The 22,779-nt window shown below is 44.0% G+C and overlaps 1 protein-coding gene across 3 annotated transcripts in view; it reads left to right on the top strand.

The window, feature by feature from the left end:
• LOC115474923 (vascular endothelial growth factor receptor kdr-like) overlaps positions 1 to 22,779 on the top strand; it is a 344,006-nt gene that overhangs the window by 242,219 nt on the left and 79,008 nt on the right. For all 3 annotated transcript variants that reach the window (XM_030210630.1, XM_030210628.1, XM_030210631.1), the window contains exons 11-13: positions 2,993 to 3,116; positions 15,435 to 15,546; positions 21,664 to 21,957. In XM_030210630.1, coding sequence (XP_030066490.1) covers positions 2,993 to 3,116; positions 15,435 to 15,546; positions 21,664 to 21,957 — 530 coding nt within the window. The remainder of the gene's footprint in view (positions 1 to 2,992; positions 3,117 to 15,434; positions 15,547 to 21,663; positions 21,958 to 22,779) is intronic.

Here is a 22,779-nt window from a genome sequence, read left to right on the forward strand (position 1 = left end):
ATAGGATATATTAATTTATATTAATTTTAATAAAGATGGTTTCTCTTTTATTTAGCTAACAGTTGTGTGAGACTGATTCCTGCTGGCATGAGAGCAGTACATTCTGTCATGCCACTCCTGAAGAGTTCACTCCAGATATCAAACAGATCCCAGAGTTACAAGAAGCTGCAGTGGGAATCGAACCCAGTTCCCCAGGATCTAAGTCCACTGCTTTCAAAGAGATGCACTGGGCAAGTGACTTAGCCCTCCACTGCCCCAGGTGCAATATTTAACTGTGAGCCCAATAGGGGCAGTGCAAAGTACCTGTAACAGAAATTGTAAACTGCGTGGAGGGGCATAATCGAAAGGGACACCCAAGTTTGGCTAAGGACGTCCTCGCAAAACGTCCCGGCGAAGGGGCGAGGAAACCCGTATTATCGAAACAAGATGGGCGTCCATCTTTCGTTTCGATAATACAGTCAGGGACGCCCAAATCTTGACATTTAGGTCGTCCTTAGAGATGGTTATCCCTAGACTTGGTCGTTTCTGATTTTCGGCGATAATGGAAATCAAGGACGACCATCTCAGAAACGACCAAATGCAAGCCCTTTGGTCGTGGGAGGAGCCAGCATTTGTAGTGCACTGGTCCCCCTGACATGCCAGGACACCAACCGGGCACCCTAGGGGGCACTGCAGTGGACTTCAGAAATTGCTCCCAGGTGCATACCTCCCTTACCTTGTGTGCTGAGCCCCCCCCAAACTCACTACCCACCACTGTACACCACTACCATAGCCCTTACGGATGAAGGGGGGCACCTAGATGTGGGTACAATGGGCTTGTGGTGGGTTTTGGAGGGCTCACATTTACCACCACAAGTGTAACAGGTAGGGGGGGATGGGCCTGGGTCCACCTGCCTGAAGTGCACTGCACCCACTAAAACTGCTCCAGGGACCTCAGTATGACATTTGAGGCTGGCACAAAATATTTTTAAAGATGTTTTTTTTTAGGGTGGGAGGGGGTTAGTGACCACTGGGGGAGTACGGGGAGGTCATCCTCGATTTCCTCCGGTGGTCATCTGGTCAGTTCGGGCACCTTTTTGTGCATTGGTCATAAGAAAAACAGGACCAGATAAAGTCGTCCAAATGCTTGTTAGGGACGCCCTTTTTTTCCATTATGGGTTGAGGACGCCCATGTGTTAGGCACGCCCAACTCCCGCATTTGCTACACCTCTGACACGCCCTTGGGAACTTTGGTCATCCCCGCGACTGAAAGCAGTTGGGGACGCCCAAAATCGGCTTTTCATTATGCTGATTTGGCCGACCCTGTGAGAAGGACGCCCATCTTCCGATTTGTGTCGAAAGATGGGCGTCCTTCTCTTTTGAAAATGAGCCTGTTAGTCACCTCAGGGATCACTTGCGGTATATCAAGTGCTAAAATAAATAAAAATATATGTTAAAAACATATTCAAGCAGAAGACCATCAGTATAAGGACTTGCTAGCAATATTTAAAACTGCTTAACGTCTGCAGGGGGCAGGACACCAAAGGGTAAGTACTGTATAAAGAGACAACCACAGGCAATATCTTCAGTGGTGGTCTGTTTATACAGTGTCCAAAAGTGTGATTATGTCCCATCAAAATAATAAATACCTAATGGATAAACAATCTCTAAATTCAAAGTATCATTATTATTCAGAGAATGTGAATACCACTGGCCAAACGCAGCCACCGGCTGGACTGCATGCCATTTTCAGCGCGCCATAAATTTTTTTTTCTGTAGCACAGGGCTAATCCGGCGGGAATTGGACATTGCCACGTGCTGCCCAGTTACGATGGGCGGCCTTACCACCACCTCAATGGGTGGCAGTAAATGCTCCCTGCTGCGTGGCCATGCGGTAAGGGATATCTTACCGTATGTCTATTTTGGGGGGGGGGGGCATTTTATACGTTGCAGTAAAAAGGACCTTGGTGCATGGGAAAAACGGCCCCCCGCCACTACTGCAGAGCTCTTTATCCCGCAGTGGAGAAAAGGACCCCTAAGTGGTTATACGCCATACAACTGGCTATTTCATATTTCGCAAGTTGCTAAAAACCTACTTATTAAGATCATCTCTCATTGGCAAAAGCAACTAATTCACTGTTCAGTCTTTAAGATGCACTACTCCTGTTGATTTTTTGCATTCTATCATTATTACATTGTATTCACATAAGTTTCTGCCTTTATAACTAATGTAACTTGGATTTGTTATCAAATGTTGTACTTTTATTGTGAAAACAAAAAAAACAGCACCACGGGCCTTTAAAAATGGAACACAGTTCTTTAATGAATGAGCCTTGACAAAAAGACCCGACACGGGCCGTATTTCGGTGACTAGCACCTGCGTCAAGGGTCACAGTAATGACGTGGAAAACTTGGGGAATAACTCGAATATATTCCTCTACAATATATTATTCCTTACCCCACATCTCATATAGTAAAAGCTACAAAGCACCAAGGCACTTTCACTTTCTGTATCCATATTCGAGTTATTCCCCAAGTTTTCCACATCATCACTGTGACCCCTGACGCAGGTGCTAGTCACCGAAACACGGCCCGTGTCGGGTCTTTTTGTCAAGGCTCATTCATTAAAGAACTGTGTTCCATTTTTAAAGGCCCGTGGTGCTGTTTTTTTTGTTTGGACTTTAGTTTGTACTTCGTTCCCGTACTTTTATTGTGAGCCACATTGAACCCGAACTTGTCCTAAATAAATAAATAACTAGCATGTAACTCTTAATGTGTTCTTTATAGAATTACTCCACTAGCACTTGCTGTGTGGAGTACGTCACTGCCTTGTATCTAAAATGCTGCTTTTATCAGCATTTTCAGATGAAAAGTGAAACCAGACCATCCGATGTCTACCATTGCCTGTTTAAATTTGTTCCGTTTGCTTTCGTTCTGACTTCGTAAGACGTGCTAAGTAGGGTACCAGGTTAAGAGCTGAAACGATAATAAAAAAATTCTTGCTTTATTCTAGGTGTCATGTGGAGAGCCCAGCGCATCGAATCCTAGTGTCTTTAAGCAACCAGGCTGACCTGGCCGGGACCAACAGGATTTTGAGTATCGATGAGAAGGTTACGCTGCACGAAGCGAAAAAAAAGGTAGGAAGTGTTTAATAAAATGTGTCTGTTCCTTAAATTCACAGATCACATGTCCAAAAATCTTTTTTATTTTCTACCGCGCGGCGCTAACTGGACGGTAATCGGCAGTGTATGCGTGCTGACGATTACTTCCCGGTTAACGCGTGAGACTTTACCGCTAAGCCAATGGGTGGCAGTAAGGTCTCAAGCCCAAAATGGACGCGCGCCAATTTTCATTTTGCTGCACGTCTATTTTCTGCCAAAACAAAGCGCCTTTCTTGCAGGTGCGCTGAAAAATGAACCTGTGCGCGTCAAATACACGCGTCTACACCAGCGCAGGCTACTTTTTGGTGCACCTTAGTAAAAGCACCCCTGAGCAAGCCATTTCCTGTGCTTACCCTCAGGGCCTATCACCTCCCTCTTCCCCCCTCTCCTCCTACCCCAATAGAGGTGCCTCCACCGCCAAAAAATAAAACCTGTTTTTTAGCACAGGATTAGCGGCTTAGTAAGAGGGGCCCCTAAATATCAAAGATTCCAATATAACAACAACAACAACAACAACAATCATTTGTAAAACGCTACTAGGGTTACGCAGCGCTGTACAATTCAAACATAGAAGGACAGTCCCTGCTCAAAGAGCTTACAATCTAAAAGACAAGAGAACAAACTAAAGACAAGTGAACAATCTAGAGGACGAGTGAACAGTTAATCAGATAGGGTAGATAGATTGGGGTATTCTATATTTCTCAAGCGGTTAGGCGCCGAAGGCAGCATTGAAGAGGTGAGTTTTAAGCAGAGATTTGAAGATGGGTAGGGAGGGGGCATGGCGTATGGGTAAAGGAAGATTATTCCAGGCATAGGGTGAGGCAAGGCGGAATGAGCGGAGCCTGGAGTTGGCAGTAGTGGAGAAGGGTACTGAGAGAAGGGCTTTGTCCTGTGAGCGGAGGTTGCGGGCGGGAACATAGGGGGAGATGAGGGTGGAGAGGTAGTGAGGAGCCGCGGCCTCAGTGCATTTGTAGGTAAGGAGGAGGAGCTTGAATTGTATGCGATATCTGATCGGAAGCCAATGAAGTGATTTGAGGAGAGGGCAGATTACAATTTCATTTAAAGCAAGGGAAATTACATCATCTTTAAAAAAACATAAGAAAAACATAAGTATGTCTGTGTTGTCCCATCCACCCCAGCGCTGCTAAATGCGTAAATGCTGTTCAAATTCTAAATGCGTCTTTGAAGAAGGAGGCCTTGAGGTGACCCTTAAACAAGTGAAGAGATGGTTCTAACTGCAAAATAAAGGTAATGTGTTCCAAAGTGTTGGTCTGGTGACACTAAATATTAATTCATGAATGGTATTGAAAGAAAAATGGCTGATTTTGTTGAGAGGCACTCAGGACTTGAGAGGTAGAATATGGTAGGGGATAGGGGACGGGACTTGATATACTGCCTTTCTGCAGTTACAATCAAAGCAGTTTACATATTATATACAGGTACTTATTTTGTACCCGGGGTAGTAGAGGGTTAAGTGAGTTGCCCTGAGTCACAAGGAGCTGCTGTGGGAATTAAACCCAGTTCAGCAGGACCAAAGTATGTTGCACTAAGCACTAGGCTACTCCTTCACTCCAGGTACTAAATACCTTGATAAAACACCGGGAAACCCGAGTAGTAAACAGAGTGTATCTGAATCTTTCAACCCAAAGGTGACTGGAAGAAAAAAATGTGAGCAAATAGGCATTCCATCTTCTGCCACCTGTACTCATATTTGCAAAACATATCAGTTTCTTTGTCAGAATTCCTCTCAAAGCTTCACGGTGTGTCTTCTCCTCTTGGCCGTCCAAGGGCAGCCCATGGAGTCATGCCATCTAGGTGGGGTAAAGCAGGCAGATGAAGGCCATCTACCCCCTGAATTTCACATCCCACTTTTTGTGGTTTTTGCAACTACATTCAAAGCGGTTTACATAGTATATACAGGTACTTATTTGTACCTGGGGCAATTGAGGGTTAAGTGACTTACGCAGAGTTACAAGAAGCTGCAGTGGGAATCAAACCCAGTTCCCAAGGATCAAAGGCCACTGCACTAACCACTAGGCTACTCCTCCACTAGAAGAGGAGGCCCAGTCAGAAATGGGCCTTGGAAAGGATCCTAAGAGTGCCACTGTACTGCTTAATTAGTGTAGTAGCCTCTTGTACCTGACGTCCAAACAGATTCTCTCCATAGCACAGCATGTCAGCCAGATTTTCTTGCACTTCATATTTTAGGTCTGAGGCTCGGAGACAGACAGGTGCCAATACCCATTGCAGAAGCTCTCGATTCCATCTTGAAAATGTTACAAGTCACATAGAGTCATAGACCATGTATTTTCCACACTTCTTCCATTTGGCTACTGGCAAGAGGAGCTCTTCAGCTTTCTCCCTAGGGAGAGTTTTAGCAAATTCCACCACACTGCACAATAATATCTCACAATGTCTCCAGTTTAGTAAGTACAAGATGCTTTGAGCTGCTTCACTGTGCATGCAGGCCATTTGTCACCTCCTGCTGTAGGACAGAGACCTTCTCAGTCCATTTCTTCAGCTTGAGCAGACTATAACTCCTTGGGGAGGTGGATGGGTACTTGTCGATGGGGATGCTGTCCATGAATCTAAGGTATGATACACTGTGTGGGTTGCTTTGCAGACTGAGACAAAATAAAATAAAATCAGCAGCAAGGTTAGAGAGAGCGATATCAGCATGAATATTAAAATCATCCAGAGTAATAACCCTAGGGGTTTTCAGAGTTCAGTTAAATGTGATCTCAGATAGATCAGGAAGGAATTAGAGTATGCTAGATGAGAAAACTCCCAAGTTTGTCAGTGCTGTTTGACTCTACAAATAAACATTGTGGAGGGCTGTGTCTTTTGCACAACAGTAGCTTATGCAATTATCCTGCTCACAGTATAAAGATTATTCCTCCTTTTTTGGGGGGGGGGGGCAGACTGCCCTTAGCTATACTTGTTGACATACCGTTAAGGTTCAGCATGATGACACCAGGACAGGAGCAAGTAGGGATCATTCCTACCCACTACAGGTTGCAAGGCTTTTGGGATGAAGTTTTAGGGAGGGGGGGTCTATGTTCAGGCAATCTGAATTTGGGGGCTACCCCATTTTACTTTTTAAGCTGCCAAAAAGGAGTGGGGAAGCAGATTGTTTTTTTTTTTTATTTTATTTATAGAATTTAACATTATATCCAAGCAATTACACTTGTACAGAAAAGTGTTGCAAAAACAGTAATAACACAAGATAACCCCTATTCCAAATAGGAAATTAAGCGAACACTCAAGTCCACAATATTGAGATCGAAGACTTAATGAGAGGAATTCAACAAAGAGATTTAAAAAAAAACACCTTAGGTATTATTGTAACCCAGGTGCTTGGACTGGGTACTAATTAAATGAAGAGCTCAACTCAATCTCATGACATCTGTTTAGCTGCCAAAAATGGCTGAAAGGTGAGAAGGTTCAAAGAAAACGTATTTAATAGAATTGTGTCTAATAATACATTTGAATGGATAGCTTAGGAAAAAGGTTTCCCCCCCACTTGAAGAACACCTGGTTTCAATAACAAAAACTGCTTGCGTCAGCGTTGGGTATTTTTTTTTTGTTACATTTGTACCCTGCACTTTCCCACTCATGGCAGGCTCAATGCGGCTTACATGGGGCAATGGAGGGTTAAGTGACTTGCCCAGAGTCACAAGGAGCTGCCTGTGCCTGAAGTGGGAATCGAACTCAGTTCCTCAGTTCCCCAGGACCAGAGTCCACCACCCTAACCACTAGGCCACTCCTCCACTCTTGAAACATCAGGGAAGATTTGAATCTTAAAGCCCATAAACAGTTTCTCTCTATTCTTAAAGAACATTCTCAGTAGCCATTGCTTATCAGGAGACAATGCCACCGAAGCAACCAAAGCTGCTACGGTGGCTACTTCCGGGTCCAAAGTGTCCAATATTCCAGACACATCCGAAGAGGCTTGTTGCTGTTCCACCGCTTTCCTCAGTAAATAATAAACTTGTGAAAGAGGAGGAAATTTATCCTCTGATATATCAAGAATTTCCTTCATATAACGTTCCACCATTTCCAAGAGCATAACAGTGGGTACCCTTGGAAAATTTAAGAAGCGAAGATTGTTTGCTCCTTGCAAAATTTTCCAAAGTCTCACATTTATTCCTCAAATTAGACAAATCTTTTACCAATGAAGGCTGTAAACTCTGAACGCCAGAAAACTCCCTACTGATTTGTTCCACTCGAGAAGACGGTACCTTCTCCTCTGTTTGTTTGTTCTGCTTTCAATTCTACTCAAGAAAGCTTCTATGTAAGAGCATGAGTTTGTGGAAACAAGGTTTTACCCAAGTCCAAAATCAATAGCCATAAAGAATCCAGTGTTACCTCAGTGGGCTTCCTTTGCAGAAACTCAGGAATAGACACAACCCATCATAGGTTCAGGTAATTCACCTTCCAGCTCTGATTTGGCAGCTCCTTGGTCCCTCGATAAGGAACTCAAAGCAAGGTTGTTTTTCCAGGAGAGGACTTCCAAACTGTCTCCCCCAGTCTCCTGCTGATGTAATTGAGCCTCGCTCAAAGCAGAGCCTCGCATACTTTCTGTTAGGGGGCGCTGCTGACTCGACAAGCAAAGAACTTGCTCCTTGGGGCTGTGGGGGAGGGGCTTTTCCGTCGGGGCTTAACAATGTTTCTAGCACTGGAGATGCTGGTGTCTCTAACGGGATGCTTCCCGACATCGTCACCAGCCCAACACTCCTCAAATGCTGATCCATCGGACTGACAATAGGGGGTTCAAGTCATTGGGAGGCTCGAGCAGCAGCTTTTCCCCTTCGTTTAGGCATTGTTTGAAAGCAGAGAGAAGTCTACAGCGCCTCAAGTATGTGCGGCCATCTTGGATCCCTTCTCCTTTTTGTTTTTAAAAGTAGTACCGTGTAACTTCCATGAGTGTTCCCTAGTCTTTATACTTTTTGAAAGAGTAAAAAATCAATTTAAGTTTAACCGTTCTACACCACTCAGTATTTTGTAGACCTCTATCATATCACCCCTCAGCTATCTCTTTTCCAAGCTGAACAATCCTGTCACACCTGTGGCCGTGACCCCTCTCCGACTCACCGTATTGCCTGTGGTCAGCTTCTAAGCTGGCTTCTGTCTGTTCTTTGTGAGTTAGTTCTGTCTCTGTCTCTGTGTGCTGGCTGCATTAGATTATCTGTGTGCTGTCACCCGTTCCAGATTTCAGCCCAGTCTAGTCCCGATCTTCCAGACTGCCCGACCTGCTTGTTTTGTTTGTACCTGCACAGCACCCTTAGTTGCCTGGTGATTGCAGCTGGGCTTATTAGCCATTTTGAAACTCTCTGCTTTGCCTTTGCATTGCGTCTAAGGCCCTGGTATGTTGGTGCTTGTTGCACTTCAGCCTGAGTCTGTTTCCTTGCTCTAGTTCTTGCCTGAAGTCTTGCCTGTTCTAGTTAGTCTTGGTTTAGTTTAGGGTATTGCTTGTTTACTGTATTGCTTGTGTCTTGTTTGTATGTCTTTGTCTAGTTCTGGGTTTATCTGTGTTTGTTCCCTGCTTCAGTGGCTGCTTGCAGCTTTCAGTTCAGCCTCCTGTCTAGCTGTGTTGGTTCCGTTTCAGTGGCTGCTTGCAGCTTTCAATCCTGTCCTTTAGCCTATCCTTTTCCCTGCCTTGCTGTCCCTGTGCTGCCTAGCTGATATCCAGTCCCGGCCCTGTCCAGTAAGTCCTGCCGGCCACCTGAAGCCAGGAGCTCAACTTCTGGTGAAAAGCGGCCAGGTGCAGGTGAAGCCTAACTGTTTGTCAGAGGTCTGCCCCGTCTCTAGTGTGGGGTGGTTTTGCCTGCCACTGCCGCCCTCGGCAGTGGCCCAAGGGCTCACAAACCCAGTTCCAGCTTTGTAAACGTGACAAATCCTAACCTCATAAGCATTTTCTCCTATGAGAGGTGTTCCATCCCCTTAATCATTTTGGTCTCTCTTATTTGAACCTTTTCTAATTCTGCTATATCTTTTTTTAAGATACGGTGACCAGAATTGCACACAGTTCTCAAGATGTGGTTGCATCATGGAGCGATACAGAGGCATTATAATAGTCTTTTCTTATTTTCTATCCCTTTCCTAATAATTCCTAAGTAGAGAGGTGTGGTAGCCGTGTTAGTCCACTCTTAAGGTTATCAATAGAAATCAAACAAAATAAAACTGAGGAAAATCATAAAAGATCTACAACCTATACTCCAGGAGGATGAATTACTGAAAGAGATATTCCCATCCCCACCAGTACTGGCCTTCCGACAGCCACCCAACTTAAAACACAAGTTAATCAGAAGTAAACTTCCATCACAGACTGAAAAGGAACAGAAGGACATACTTCCCTGTAATTTATCCAGTTGCAAACTATGCCAAAATATTTCACAGGACCCCAAAGTCATCCACAAAGGAAAGATATTCAACATAAAGGGATCTTTCACTTGCTCATCTTCCAATGTGGTATATATCATTCAGTGTAAAAAATGTAACGAAGGATGCTATATTGGAGAAACAGGCCAGATGCTTAAGACAAGATTCAATTTACATAGACATCACATGAACAATACTGGTGCCAGTAGGGTTCCCACCCCTGTTGGTCAGCATTTTACAGGACCAGGACACTGTACCAGTGACTTCACAGTAAGAATCCTGAAAGGTAACTTTAAAACCATACAAGAACGTAAGACCTTTGAAGTCAGAATGATTGAATATTTTAACACCCAACAGAAAGGACTTAACAAGGATCTGGGGTTCCTAGCCCATTATAAACCATAAAGCTGTATGTCTCTGTTGATCACCCACCCCTCACCTATCCACACCCATCCTGTTAGAATATCAATGATATGCTTTGATGTCCCCATGCATACCTCCGACCCACCCCCATCCTCCCACCCTGTCAGACTGTCATAGTAATGCTTGAATGTTTTCACTTATATACAATGTCAGCTAGCACATTTGCTTATTTCCGATCTGAGGAAGAAGGGCAACCTTCGAAAGCTAATCAAGAAATGTATTAAGTTATGTCCAATAAAAAAGGTATCATCTTATTTTCTTTTCCATGTTTTATTTTGTTTGATTTCTATTGATAACCTAATAATTCCTAGCATTCTATTTGTTTTTTGTTTTTTTGGCTGCTGCCACATACTAGACAGAAGATTTTAGTATAGTGTCCACGATAACACCTAGATCTTTTACTTGAGTGCTGACTTGTAGGGTGGAACCTAGCATCAAATAACTATGATTCGGATTATTCATCCCAATGTGCATCACTTTCCACTTGTCCACAAAGATTCTCATCTGCCATCTGGATGCCCAGTCTTCCAAATTTCTAAGATCTTCCTGCAATGTTTCACAATCTGCATGCATTTTAACAACTTTGATTATGAATTATGACTAAATACATTTTAATAGTTTTGTGTTGTGTGCAAATTTAATCACCTTGTTTGTTGTTCCCGTTTCCTGATCATTAATGAATATGTTAAATAGCACTGGTCCCAGTACAGATCCTGCGGCACTCCACTATTCACCCTCTTCCATTGAGAAAAAAGGTCGTTTAACCCTACCCTCTGTTTTCTGTCCATTAACCAGTTCCTAATCCACAACAGAACACTGCCTCCATTCCCATGGTTTTTTAATTTTCTTAGGATTCTCTCATGAAGGCCTTTGTCACATGCTTTCTGAAAATCTAGATACACTACATCAACCAGCTCACCTTTATCGACATGTTTATTCACGCTTTCAAAGAAATGAAGCAAATTGGTGAGGCAAGATTTCCTTTGACTAAATCCATGCTAACTCTGTCCCATTAAGCCATGTTTGTCTATGTGTTCAGTGATTTTATTATTCCCCACCTCCTGCCATTGAGTCGGATTACCTCAGTCTAATTATATAGCTCAGAGTAGAACACAGCTCCTTGGGGAGTGGGCAGGTATGTCCTGCTGACCATAGAGCGCCACCTGGTGGCCTTCCCATTGAAATCTGTTCACCTTTCTCATCTTCAGTGTGTTCTGCTCCCAATTTGGGCATTTCTTTTCAACCTAGAAGACATAGACAAGATTGACTTTAAAATGTTTAAAGTTAGTATAATGAAAGGGATCATGTTAAGTCATTTTTTAAAATATTTATGCATCTTTATTTTTGTACTTTCACTGCTTTACAACTAGGGATTTTCTGTACTTGTCCTGGGATTACTTGATTTTTCTTGCTCTTTGTCTCTCTCACCTTGCAGGGAAGATGCTCCCTGCCGGATTCTGTATATCTCACGCCTAGCATTCCGCGTGTAACTCTAAGCTTATTCCATAACAATGCGTGTACCTTAATTGGCTAAACAAGCCAATCAGGGTTGTTAACAGCACTTAACAAGCAATAATGAGCACTAATTGGCAATAATTAGAATTGATACGCATAACTCGCTAAACATATGCTGTAACTCACTGCGCCAAAATTCTAATGCGCACATCCAAAAAGGGGTGTGGTTATGGGTGGGGAAATGGGCATTTCATGGGCGTTCCCAAATTTACACAAATTGTTATAGAATATTGCCCAGTCCACGTAAATCTAAGTATAGGGATTCACGCCACATTTTCATTGGTGTAAATGGATGCTCATAGTTTTAGGCGCTGGGATATCAACTATTTGTATTCACATTTGTGGGGGGGTGGAAGGGGGTCATTGACTACTGGGGAGGTATTGAGGCGTCACCCCTAATTTCCCTCCAGTGGTCTGGTCATTTAGGGCACCCTTTTGTGCCTTATTCGTTCTTAGCTGTTATTTGCCAGCAACCTGTCAGCTGTTCGCTGCTGCGGTTTCGGTGCCTGGGGCCTGAGGAGAGCGATCTAGCAGGTCGGTCATTGCTGAGCGGGTGCCATGGCGTGCGATGGGGCCGTTGGTAAAGTGGAGCCGCCAGGCTACGTGTGCTGGAGCATACCCGAGTTGCAGGCTGGCGGGGATCGCGGCCCGGTGCTCTCCATCTTCATCCTCGGCACTGCCGGTTCAACGCACTGCCAATCTGCAAGGCGGCTGTTTGACGCCGCTCAATCAGCACTTCCCTGGTGCCTTTGTGTCCCGATTTTTCACCAGCCTTTCCGATGTCTCCCGCAGGCCGCGGTCGTCACCTACACTGCTTGTCTCAGGCATCTGTCACTACCTTCTCGGCTTTGATGTCCTGTTTGCCTGCCTTAATGAGTCTTAGCGAGTCAAGACCTGATTTTGGACTTTTCCTTCCTTCCTCCTCTTTTTTGCTTTCATTTCCCTGCCTACTTGTTTATTTGCTTTAAGATTGTATTATATTCCCTTCCTTCCTTCCTCTCTCTGTTCCTTCTACCCTCTCAATTCTCATTGTAATTATTCCATTAGTTCATTGTAAGCCACTTTAGGGCTGCTAAACTGCGGCAAAAGGCGGGGTATAAATGACCTAAATAAATAAACTAAGCATATTCTATATTCAGTGCCTAAATGTTATAGAATGCGCTTAGGTGAAAATGATTTCCATGTGGATTTTCCAGGCGCCATATATAGAATCCCCCCTCCATGCCTCCACGACTTATCTCCATGATGAACTATATTGATATTTATAACATACATAGTAACATAGTAGATGACAGCAGAAAAAGACCTGCATGGTCCATCTAGTCTGCCCAAGATAAACTCATATCTTGAATTTGTACCTGTCTTTTCCCGGGCACAGACCGTATAAGTCTGCCCAGCAGTATTTCCCGCCTCCCAACCACCAGTCCCGTCTCCCATCACCGGCTCTGGTACAGACCGTATAAGTCTGCCCTCCCCTATCCTCGCCTCCCAACCACCACCCCCTCTTCCCCCCAACTGCTCCGCCACCCAATTTCAGCTAAGCTTCTGAGGATCCATTCCTGCTGCACAGGATTCCTTTATGCCTATCCCACGCATGTTTGAATTCCGTTACCGTTTTCATCTCCACCACCTCCCGCAGGAGGGCATTCCAAGCATCCACCACCCTCTCCGTGAAAAAATACTTCCTGACATCTTTTTTGAGTCTGCCCCCCTTCAATCTCATTTCATGTCCTCTCGTTCTACCGCCTTCCCATCTCCGGAAAAGATTTTTTTGCGGATTAATACCTTTCAAGTATTTGAACGTCTGTATCATATCACCCCTGTTCCTCCTTTCCTCCAGGGTATACATGTTCAGGTCAGCAAGTCTTTGGTCATACGTCTTGGAACGCAAATCCCATACCATTCTCGTAGCTTTTCTTTGCACCGCTTCCATTTTTTTAACATCCTTCGCAAGGTACGGCCTCCAAAACTGAACACAATACTCCAGGTGGGGCCTCACCAACGACTTGTAAAGGGGCATCAACACTTCCTTTCTTCTGCTGATCACACCTCTCTCTATACAGCCTAGCAACCTTCTCGCTACGGCCACCGCCTTGTCACACTGTTTCGTCGCCTTCAGATCCTCGGATACTATCACCCCAAGATCCCTCTCCCCCTCAGTACATATCAGACTCTCCCTGCCTAACACATACGTCTCTCGTGGGTTTCTACTCCCTAAATGCATCACTTTGCATTTCTTCGCATTGAATTTTAATTGCCAAACCTCAGACCATTCTTCTAGCTTCCTCAGATCCCTTTTCATGCTTTCCACTCCCTCATGGGCGTCCACTCTGTTGCAAATCTTAGTATCATCCGCAAATAGGCAAACTTTACCTTCTAACCCTTCGACAATGTCACTCACAAATATATTGAACAGAATCGGCCCCAGCACCGATCCCTGAGGCACTCCACTACTCACCTTTCCCTCCTCCGAGTGAACTCCATTCACCACCACCCTCTGTCGTCTGTCCGTCAACCAGTTCCTAATCCAGTTCACCACTTCGGGACCTATCTTCAGCCCATCTAGTTTATTTAAGAGCCTCCTGTGAGGAACCGTGTCAAAAGCTTTGCTAAAATCTAAGTAGATAGCAGTGCTCTTTTACTGCCAACAGATCCAATAATAATAATATCTTCCAACTGTATGATGAGTATAGTGCTGGAGAGCTGGAACCTGTTTGCATTCATATCACGCTGCAGTAATATTTCCTATAATTTTCAATCACAGATACACTCTGTTCTTCAGAGAGTCTGTCATTTTGTCTGAGATTCTGGTTCAGTTCCATGGGTGGCATTAATGCTGTGGTAGTGTTTTGTTGCTGTTCAGGAAGAGCAGAAAACTGCAGCAAAAGGAGAAAAAAATTATTTATAGTATTTATTTATAGTACATTGGTGTCAGAATCCACGTTACACTACTTGCACTAGTGATAAGTGAGAAAGCATCACTAGGCAGCGGGTGTCAGGACATTCGCATTCTGGTCTTCTGTAGAAGATGTACCAGTCACACACCTGTTTACTCTCTGGTGCACTGGCTCTCTCTCCTTTGAAATTTGAAGAGATGGCCTTCAAGTCATTGATGGACCAATTAGCACTGGACTAGTTGCCAGCATTACTCAGAATGTTCAGAGGGCTGCAATGCAGGAAACAATGGCCAAGCCAAAGATGACTGCAAACTGTATTTAAATTTAGTTAAACGGATGTAAATTAGAACACTTGCTTTTCCCTCCCACTGCCCACAGCACAGCGCACCTGCCCCGCCCTTACTGCTGGAAACCTAACGCCAGCTCAGAGCTGGTGTTGGGGTGTTTGAAGAGAGGATTTCTATTTTTTTTTTCAGCTTAAAATCGGCCGGTTTTGATTTGTTTCAGAAGTGGAAGGAAGCCCATGCAGGCATCTTAAGTGCTGGGCGTGAAAAACAACCATGCGCGAGTCCATGCAAACCCGAAAGCGAAAGCCCATATTGGCGCCTGTGTTCTGCACTTAAAAGCCTTTCAAGCTAAAACATGTTGAAAAGCTTCTATTTAAAGGCACAGAAGAACGGCGCCAGTGTCTGCTTCAATGCGCACAAGAGCTGTGCTTCACAAAATTTTTCTGCGCGTGCACCAGACATGTTTCTCCCCCTTTACTCTCACAGTGCGCCTACCATTTGCATACCATTAGTGTTGAGCATTTGGGGAGCTATGTTTTAGAGCTGTTCCCGCAGTATGGGTCAGGCGCTGTTCCTTATAGCGCAGGGGTTCTAAGCGTCGGCCCATGAGTGGGGTGTATTTTTTTTCTTCCACTTGCCATCTATGGGAAAACCCATTAATGAATGAGGATTATAATGGGGGGGGAGAGGAGTGTGGCGGAGTTGGAGAAGGGGAATAATCTGTAATATTTGTTTCACCATTGCTAAAATTGTACTGAAGTTTGTTTGGTTTTTTTTTCTGTTCCCTTGAGGTCCTGGGTATCCTGAAAACAACAGCAGGGACCAATGGATCTGGGATCTTTTTCTGCGTAGCTAAGAACAAGATTGGAAGAACTGAAAGAAGTATCAGGTTCTATGTATCAGGTAAATATAGAGCGTGCTTGTAACATTTTTTGCAGGTGATTCTTCTTTGAGTGACAGTATCAAGCACTTCTCCGCGCTGCATCATTGAAATGCTCTTTCAGGTGGAACAGGTAGAGTTAAAATATACATCTATGATGAGCCCTTCAAGCTTGAGGGTGTTAAAGACAAGAAAAATATGGTACTGTATCATTTGTGTGTCTAAGAAATGTTTATTAAATTTTGAATGCAAGAAATTGCAAAAAGAGTAAATGGATTACAAATAGATAATAGCAAAAAAAAAAAGATTAATTCAAACTAGAACAGTAAAACAAGGCATGTATTCAAGAATGCAAGAACATATAAAGGCAGAAAAATTCCCAGTGATAAGCATACAATATGCATTACAGAAGAAATGATTCAGCTTGTAATCTTAAGTAGGTAGGTATCCAGAAACCATCTGTTATTTAAATTTAGATACTCAAGAAGCAGGGGGGGGGGGGGGGGGGGGGTAGCTTAATGATTAAAGCAGTGGGCTGAGAACCAGGGAAGTAAGGGTTCAAATCCCATTGCTGTTCCTTGGGATCTTGAGCAAATCACTGAGGGAGCAATTCTATAATTGGCAGCCTCCATTAGGTGTCCCAGGTGCCCTTTTACTAAGCCACGTAAGGCTCTACGCACGCCCAACACATGCCAAACTGGAGTTACCACCCGGCTACCTCGTGGCTCTTGTAGTAATTTCAATTTTGGCACGTGTCTGAAAGGGCAGCTGAAAAATCATTTTTTATTTTCGGATGCGTGTACCAGATGCACGCTAACTAGCATTTGATGCGTGCAGGTCATAACCGCCCGGTTACCACGTGAGACTTTACTGTTGGTCAGTGGCTGTCGGTAAGGTCGCAGACCCAAAATGGACGCACAGCAATTTAGATTTTTCCACACGTCCATTTTTGGCAAAAATTTTAAAAAGGCTTTTTTTTACAGGTGCGCTGAAAAACGAATCTGCGCGCTCCGAAAACACTTGTCTACACTACCACAGGCCATTTTTTAGCATGCCTTTGTAAAAGGGCCCCCCTAGTGCTGCTCGAGGAGCGCCTATTCAATAAAGGCATCTGGGCACCAGTAGAAAAATCCCTAGGTAATTGTGAATGAAGTCTTATAGTGCCAACCCGAGCCCTGCGTGTACTGCTGGGTTATAAGAAGCTTCCACAAGTCAGACCTCAGCTGGAAAAGTACAAGACATTCACTCTTACGGGATGAAGCAGACAGACAGTTCAATAGGATTAGATCTGACAGGCTTACAAAGCCTCTGAAAGGTCTGCTTTATCTCCAGAGTCAGGGGTCTCACTTCTCATTTCTGCATGTGTCATAAGGAAATGTAATCTCCCAACAAGATCATAAAGGGAATTTTGGAAATGGGAAGAGCTATAAATAACAGGGGCTGGTTATGCTGAGTAATGCAAACCAATACATTCGCATGGAAGTGTGTGCTTGTTTTGCAATCCCCATCCTCTCCTTGGGTGATTTACTGCACTGAGTTTGAAGGGGGAAATGGACAGCATTGCTGATTTTTGTAGGGGGTCTCTCAAGGCATTTGTCACCCCTATGAAGAAAGACTAAGGAGGCTAGGGCTTTTCAGCTTGGAGAAGAGACGGCTGAGGGGAGACATGATAGAGGTATATAAAATAATGAGTGGAGTGGAACAGGTGGATGTGAAGCGTCTGTTCACGCTTTCCAAAAATACTAGGACTAGGGGGCATGCGATGAAACTACAGTGTAGTAAATTTAAAACAAATCGGAGAAAATGTTTCTTCACCCAACGTGTAATTAAACTCTGGAATTCATTGCCAGAAAATGTGGTGAAGGCGGTTAGCTTAGCAGAGTTTAAAAAGGGGTTGGACGGTTTCCTAAAGGACAAGTCCATAAACCGCTACTAAACAGACTTGGAAAAATCCAAAATCCCAGGAATAACATGTATAGAATGTTTGTACATTTGGGAAGCTTGCCAGGTTCCCTTGGCCTGGATTGGCCGCTGTCATGAACAAGATGCTGGGCTCGATGGACCCTTGGTCTTTTCCCAGTATGGCATTACTTATGTACTTATTCCAATCTAGAGAGCTCTCTTATCCCCCTGGTGTTCAGTCTTCTCAGTGTTGAAAAAAGCCTATACTCCTACCAGACCTGAAGCTTTGTTTCCGACATAAATCCTCGTATGGTATTTGCTGTCATAAACTCTCCTTATAAAGATGACTCATTGGTATCCCGCCTGCCCCCATTTATATGTAGCAGGGCTTCCATAAGGCTGCCTTTGTGTGAGCCATGGGAAGTATCTGGAGTCCTGCCCCTAGTTATGCTGAGTAATGATATGTGTGAAATATTGCAGGAAGTCCTTAGAAATTGGAAGACTGGGCGTCTAAATGGCAGATGAAATTTAATGTGGACAAATGCAAGTGATGCACATTGGAAAGAATAATCCGAATCATAGTTACCTGATGCTAAGATGCATCTTGGGGGTCAGCGCTCAAGAAAAAGATCTGGGTGTCATTGTAGATAATTCGCTGAATTCTTCATCTCAGTGTGCAGCAGAGGCCAAAGAAGCAGACAGGATGCTAGGAATTAGGAAAGGGATGGTGAATAAGACCAAAAATACTATAATGCCTTTGTATCGCTCCATGGTACATCTGCACCTTGAGTACTGCGATCAGTTCTGGTCACCGTATCACAAAAAAAGATAAAGCGGAATTAGAAAAAGTTCAAAGAAGAGTGACCAAAATGATAAAGGGGATGGAACTCCTCTCGTATAAGGAAAGGCTAAAGAGGTTAGGGCTCTTCAGCTTGGAAAAGAGACAGATGAGGGGAAATATGATTGAAGTCTACAAAATCCTGAGTGGTGTAGAATGAGTAGAACTAAATCGATTTTTTTACTCGTTCCAAAGAGTAGGGGACACTCGAGGAAGTTACATGGAAATACTTTTAAAACAAATAGGAGGAAATATTTTTTCACTCAACGAATAGTTAAGCTCTGGAACCCTTTGCTGGAGGAGGTGGTAACAGCGGTTAGCGTATCTGGGTTTAAAAAAAGGTTTAGACAAATTCCTGGAGGAAAAGTCCATAGTCTGCTATTGAGACAGACATGGGAAGCAACTGCTTGCCCTGAGATTTGTAGTATGGAATGTTGCCACAATTTGGGTTTCTGCCAGGTACTTGTGACCTGGCTTGGCCATTGTTTGGAAAACAGGATACTGGGCTTGATGGACCATTGGTCTGACCCAGTATGGCTACTCTTATGATCTTATTATTGCAGAGCAGAGCAGAGCAGAGCAGAGCATATACAAAAACATGGACTGATGAGACAAAGTCAGCACGGATTTAGTGAAGGGAAGTCTTGCCTCACCAATCTAATGCATTTTTTTGAGGGGGTAAGCAAACATGTGGACAATGGGGAGCCGGTTGATATTGTATATCTGGATTTTCAGAAGGCGTTTGACAAAGTGCCGCACGAAAGACTCCTGAAGAAATTGCAGAGTCATGGAATCGGAGGTAGGGTATTATTATGGATTAAGAACTGGTTGAAAGATAGGAAGCAGAGAGTAGGATTGCGTGGCCAGTATTCTCAGTGGAGGAGGGTAGTTAGTGGGGTCCCGCAGGGGTCTGTGCTGGGTCCGTTGCTTTTTAATGTATTTATAAATGACCTAGAGATGGGAATAACTAGTGAGGTAATTAAATTCGCCGATGACACAAAATTATTCAGGGTCGTCAAGTCGCAGGAGGAATGTGAACGATTACAGGAGGACCTTGCGAGACTGGGAGAATGGGCGTGCAAGTGGCAGATGAAGTTCAATGTTGACAAGTGCAAAGTGATGCATGTGGGTAAGAGGAACCCGAATTATAGCTACGTCTTGCAAGGTTCCGCGTTAGGAGTTACGGATCAAGAAAGGGATCTGGGTGTCGTCGTCGATGATACGCTGAAACCTTCTGCTCAGTGTGCTGCTGCGGCTAGGAAAGCGAATAGAATGTTGGGTGTTATTAGGAAGGGTATGGAGTCCAGGTGTGCGGATGTTATAATGCCGTTGTATCGCTCCATGGTGCGACCGCACCTGGAGTATTGTGTTCAGTACTGGTCTCCGTATCTCAAAAAAGATATAGTAGAATTGGAAAAGGTACAGCGAAGGGCGACGAAAATGATAGTGGGGATGGGACGACTTTCCTATGAAGAGAGGCTGAGAAGGCTAGGGCTTTTCAGCTTGGAGAAGAGACGGCTGAGGGGAGATATGATAGAAGTGTATAAAATAATGAGTGGAATGGATCGGGTGGATGTGAAGCGACTGTTCACGCTATCCAAAAATACTAGGACTAGAGGGCATGAGTTGAAGCTACAGTGTGGTAAATTTAAAACGAATCGGAGAAAATTTTTCTTCACCCAACGTGTAATTAGACTCTGGAATTCATTGCCGGAGAACGTGGTACGGGCGGTTAGCTTGACGGAGTTTAAAAAGGGGTTAGATAGATTCCTAAAGGACAAGTCCATAGACCGCTATTAAATGGACTGGAAAAATTCCTCATTTTTAGGTATAACTTGTCTGGAATGTTTTTACGTTTGGGGAGCGTGCCAGGTGCCCTTGACCTGGATTGGCCACTGTCGGTGACAGGATGCTGGGCTAGATGGACCTTTGGTCTTTCCCAGTATGGCACTACTTATGTACTTATGTACTTATGTGGGAGATGTCCTTATGTTTATTAAAATGTGAAGGTTTGGTGATATCGGGACTCCGGAGAACAGGAGCAGACAGGAAGGCTTGTTTTAAGGCAGAGAAAGCATCTTGAGATTCTGGAGTCCAGTTTTTAACATCGACACCCTTCTTTGTCAGGGCAGTGAGAGGGGCAGTGATGATGGAGTATTGCTTCATGAATTGTCGGTAATAGTTGGCAAAACCTAAAAGTGGAGTAATGGCCTAGTGGTTAGGGTGGTGGACTTTGGTCCTGAGGAACTGAGTTCGATTCCCACTTCAGGCACAGGCAGCTCCTTGTGACTCTGGGCAAGTCACTTAACCCTCCATTGCCTGCCGCATTGAGCCTGCCATGAGTGGGAAAGTGCGGGGTACAAATGTAACAAAAATAAAATAAATAAAAAAAAGCGCAGTAAGGCCCTGAGTCCGTGTGGTGCAGGCCATTCTTGGCTGGCCCGAAGCTTAGTGCGATCCATCCAAAGTCCCTCCGGGGAGATGATATATCCCAGAAAAGGGATGGAACATTGGTGAAAAGAGCATTTCTCCAATTTGGTGAACAGATGGTTGTCCCTTAGGCGCTGAAGGACCATGCGGACGTGACGGAGGTGTTCCTGGGCAGAGGCTGAGAAGACTAGAATGTCATCCAAGTAGACTATGACAGATGAGTAGAGCAGATCCTGGAAAATGATCTTATTTGGTTGGGATTGCAGATAAGTCATTCATTCATTATTAATTTAAGATGCTACTACCGAATAGTTTATAGTGACTTACACCTTAAGTTGTATTTAAGTTATGGATTTGATCAATAGAACAAATCACAAAACAATAGCTGACCCCCCTCCCCCTTCCCAACCTGCTTAGCCTTTTTTGATAAGGAAAGTATTCCATCCCCTGTATCATTTTTGTCATTCTTCTCTGAATATCCTTTTATCATATGGGGTGAACAGAACTGCACTCAGTACTCAAGGGGCAGTTGTACCACAGATCAATAACAGGGATAATATTCTCAGTTTTGTTCTCCATCCCTTTCTGAATAACTCCTAATACAGTACAGTCTCGATTATCTGACCTTCGCTAATCCGATCATACGGCATATCCAACAGACCCTCTGGTGACACTATTGCGTTTATGCCGGAGGGGGATGGAATTTCTGTGCCCACAGGGCTGTCCAAAATTGGGTGTCTGACTACACCCCTGCTGGAGGGAGTTAGTTTTAATCTATCTAGCTAACTTTGAGACATTATGTTAAGGAGAGTATCGTAAAGAAATACCTGGCTCTAGTAATGGTCACTGGGAGCTTTTTTTTTATCCTAGTGGTTCATCTTTCAAAGTAGACCTTGGCTTCATCAGAAAGACTGGGGTCCTTCATTATCCTAGTGGGTCTAATGTAGTGATTTTTCTTTTTCTGTTTTAGACATGCACAGGGGCATTTCAACCAACGAAAACATTCATGTGCTCACAGGGAGTGATGTCAACCTCACTTGCAAAGCTGAGAATTACCTTTATGACAAGCTAACCTGGTACTACCCTTCCTCAGAAGAAGCACCTGTTGCCCTGACTTTCAGCGAAGAGAAAGGACACTCCCTCTCCTTGTCACTGACCCTAACGAATGTATCTCTGGCTGATGCTGGCCTGTACAGGTGCAAAGCCAAGAATCGCAATAATCACCAAGAAATGATTGATCGCTTCACCAATGTTGTTGTCCAAGGTAGGGTCTATTGATCATGGACTCCCAGGGGTTCAGGCAATGTGATCGGTCTCTTGAGATCATGTGTCCATACAGGAGGTACTTTTATATGGCGTTGCCTAATTTAAGATGGCAGGAAGGCGTGTATTTTAATCATTTACTTTTCTTTATTGAATAGCTGCATTTTTGCACCTTAGACTGTGTATCCAGTCATAAAAATAACCCTGTACTGTCTAACCAGAAAATAATGTATTCGAAAAGCTTCAGAAGTTCACTTTAGAATGGTAATGTGAATGAATGATGAAACAGTCCGGTAAGAACAGTGGTTTGACCTTACAAGTCTCTACAATCAAATAAGAGCAATATTTCTAATATAATAGCATTATGAACATGCAGGGTCGTCTGTGACCTTACTCTGGTGCCTCCTTAGTTCCAGGGCATCATCCTTCACAAGACCCTGAGGCCCTTGCCCTCACTCCTGTATTGCAATACCTGGATTACTTTAAAACTGCATTAAACCCTTGGGAGGTTAATGGGGTGTTGTCATCCAAAGTGTCTGGAATTCGGCAATACTTACTCTACCTCCCTACCATACAGACAGTAAAGCTCCAGCCATTCCATTTTTTTGCATGAATTTGCTGAAGGACAGCAGCACTTCCAAGCATTACATTAAGGGTCACTGTTTGGCACAAATCAGCATCACACACTTTTAACATTTATCACAATGCTTTATGTCAACAGAGATTCCTGGCTCAGGGTAACTCGGACCGAGTCAATATGTACTTTGTACAGTCTCGCCCTACAGTAGCAGGAGGGCTAAACTAGAAATGTATACCTTGCTAA

This window comes from Microcaecilia unicolor, chromosome 7 (genome assembly GCF_901765095.1).
Source record: "Microcaecilia unicolor chromosome 7, aMicUni1.1, whole genome shotgun sequence".
Taxonomy (NCBI): domain Eukaryota; kingdom Metazoa; phylum Chordata; class Amphibia; order Gymnophiona; family Siphonopidae; genus Microcaecilia; species Microcaecilia unicolor.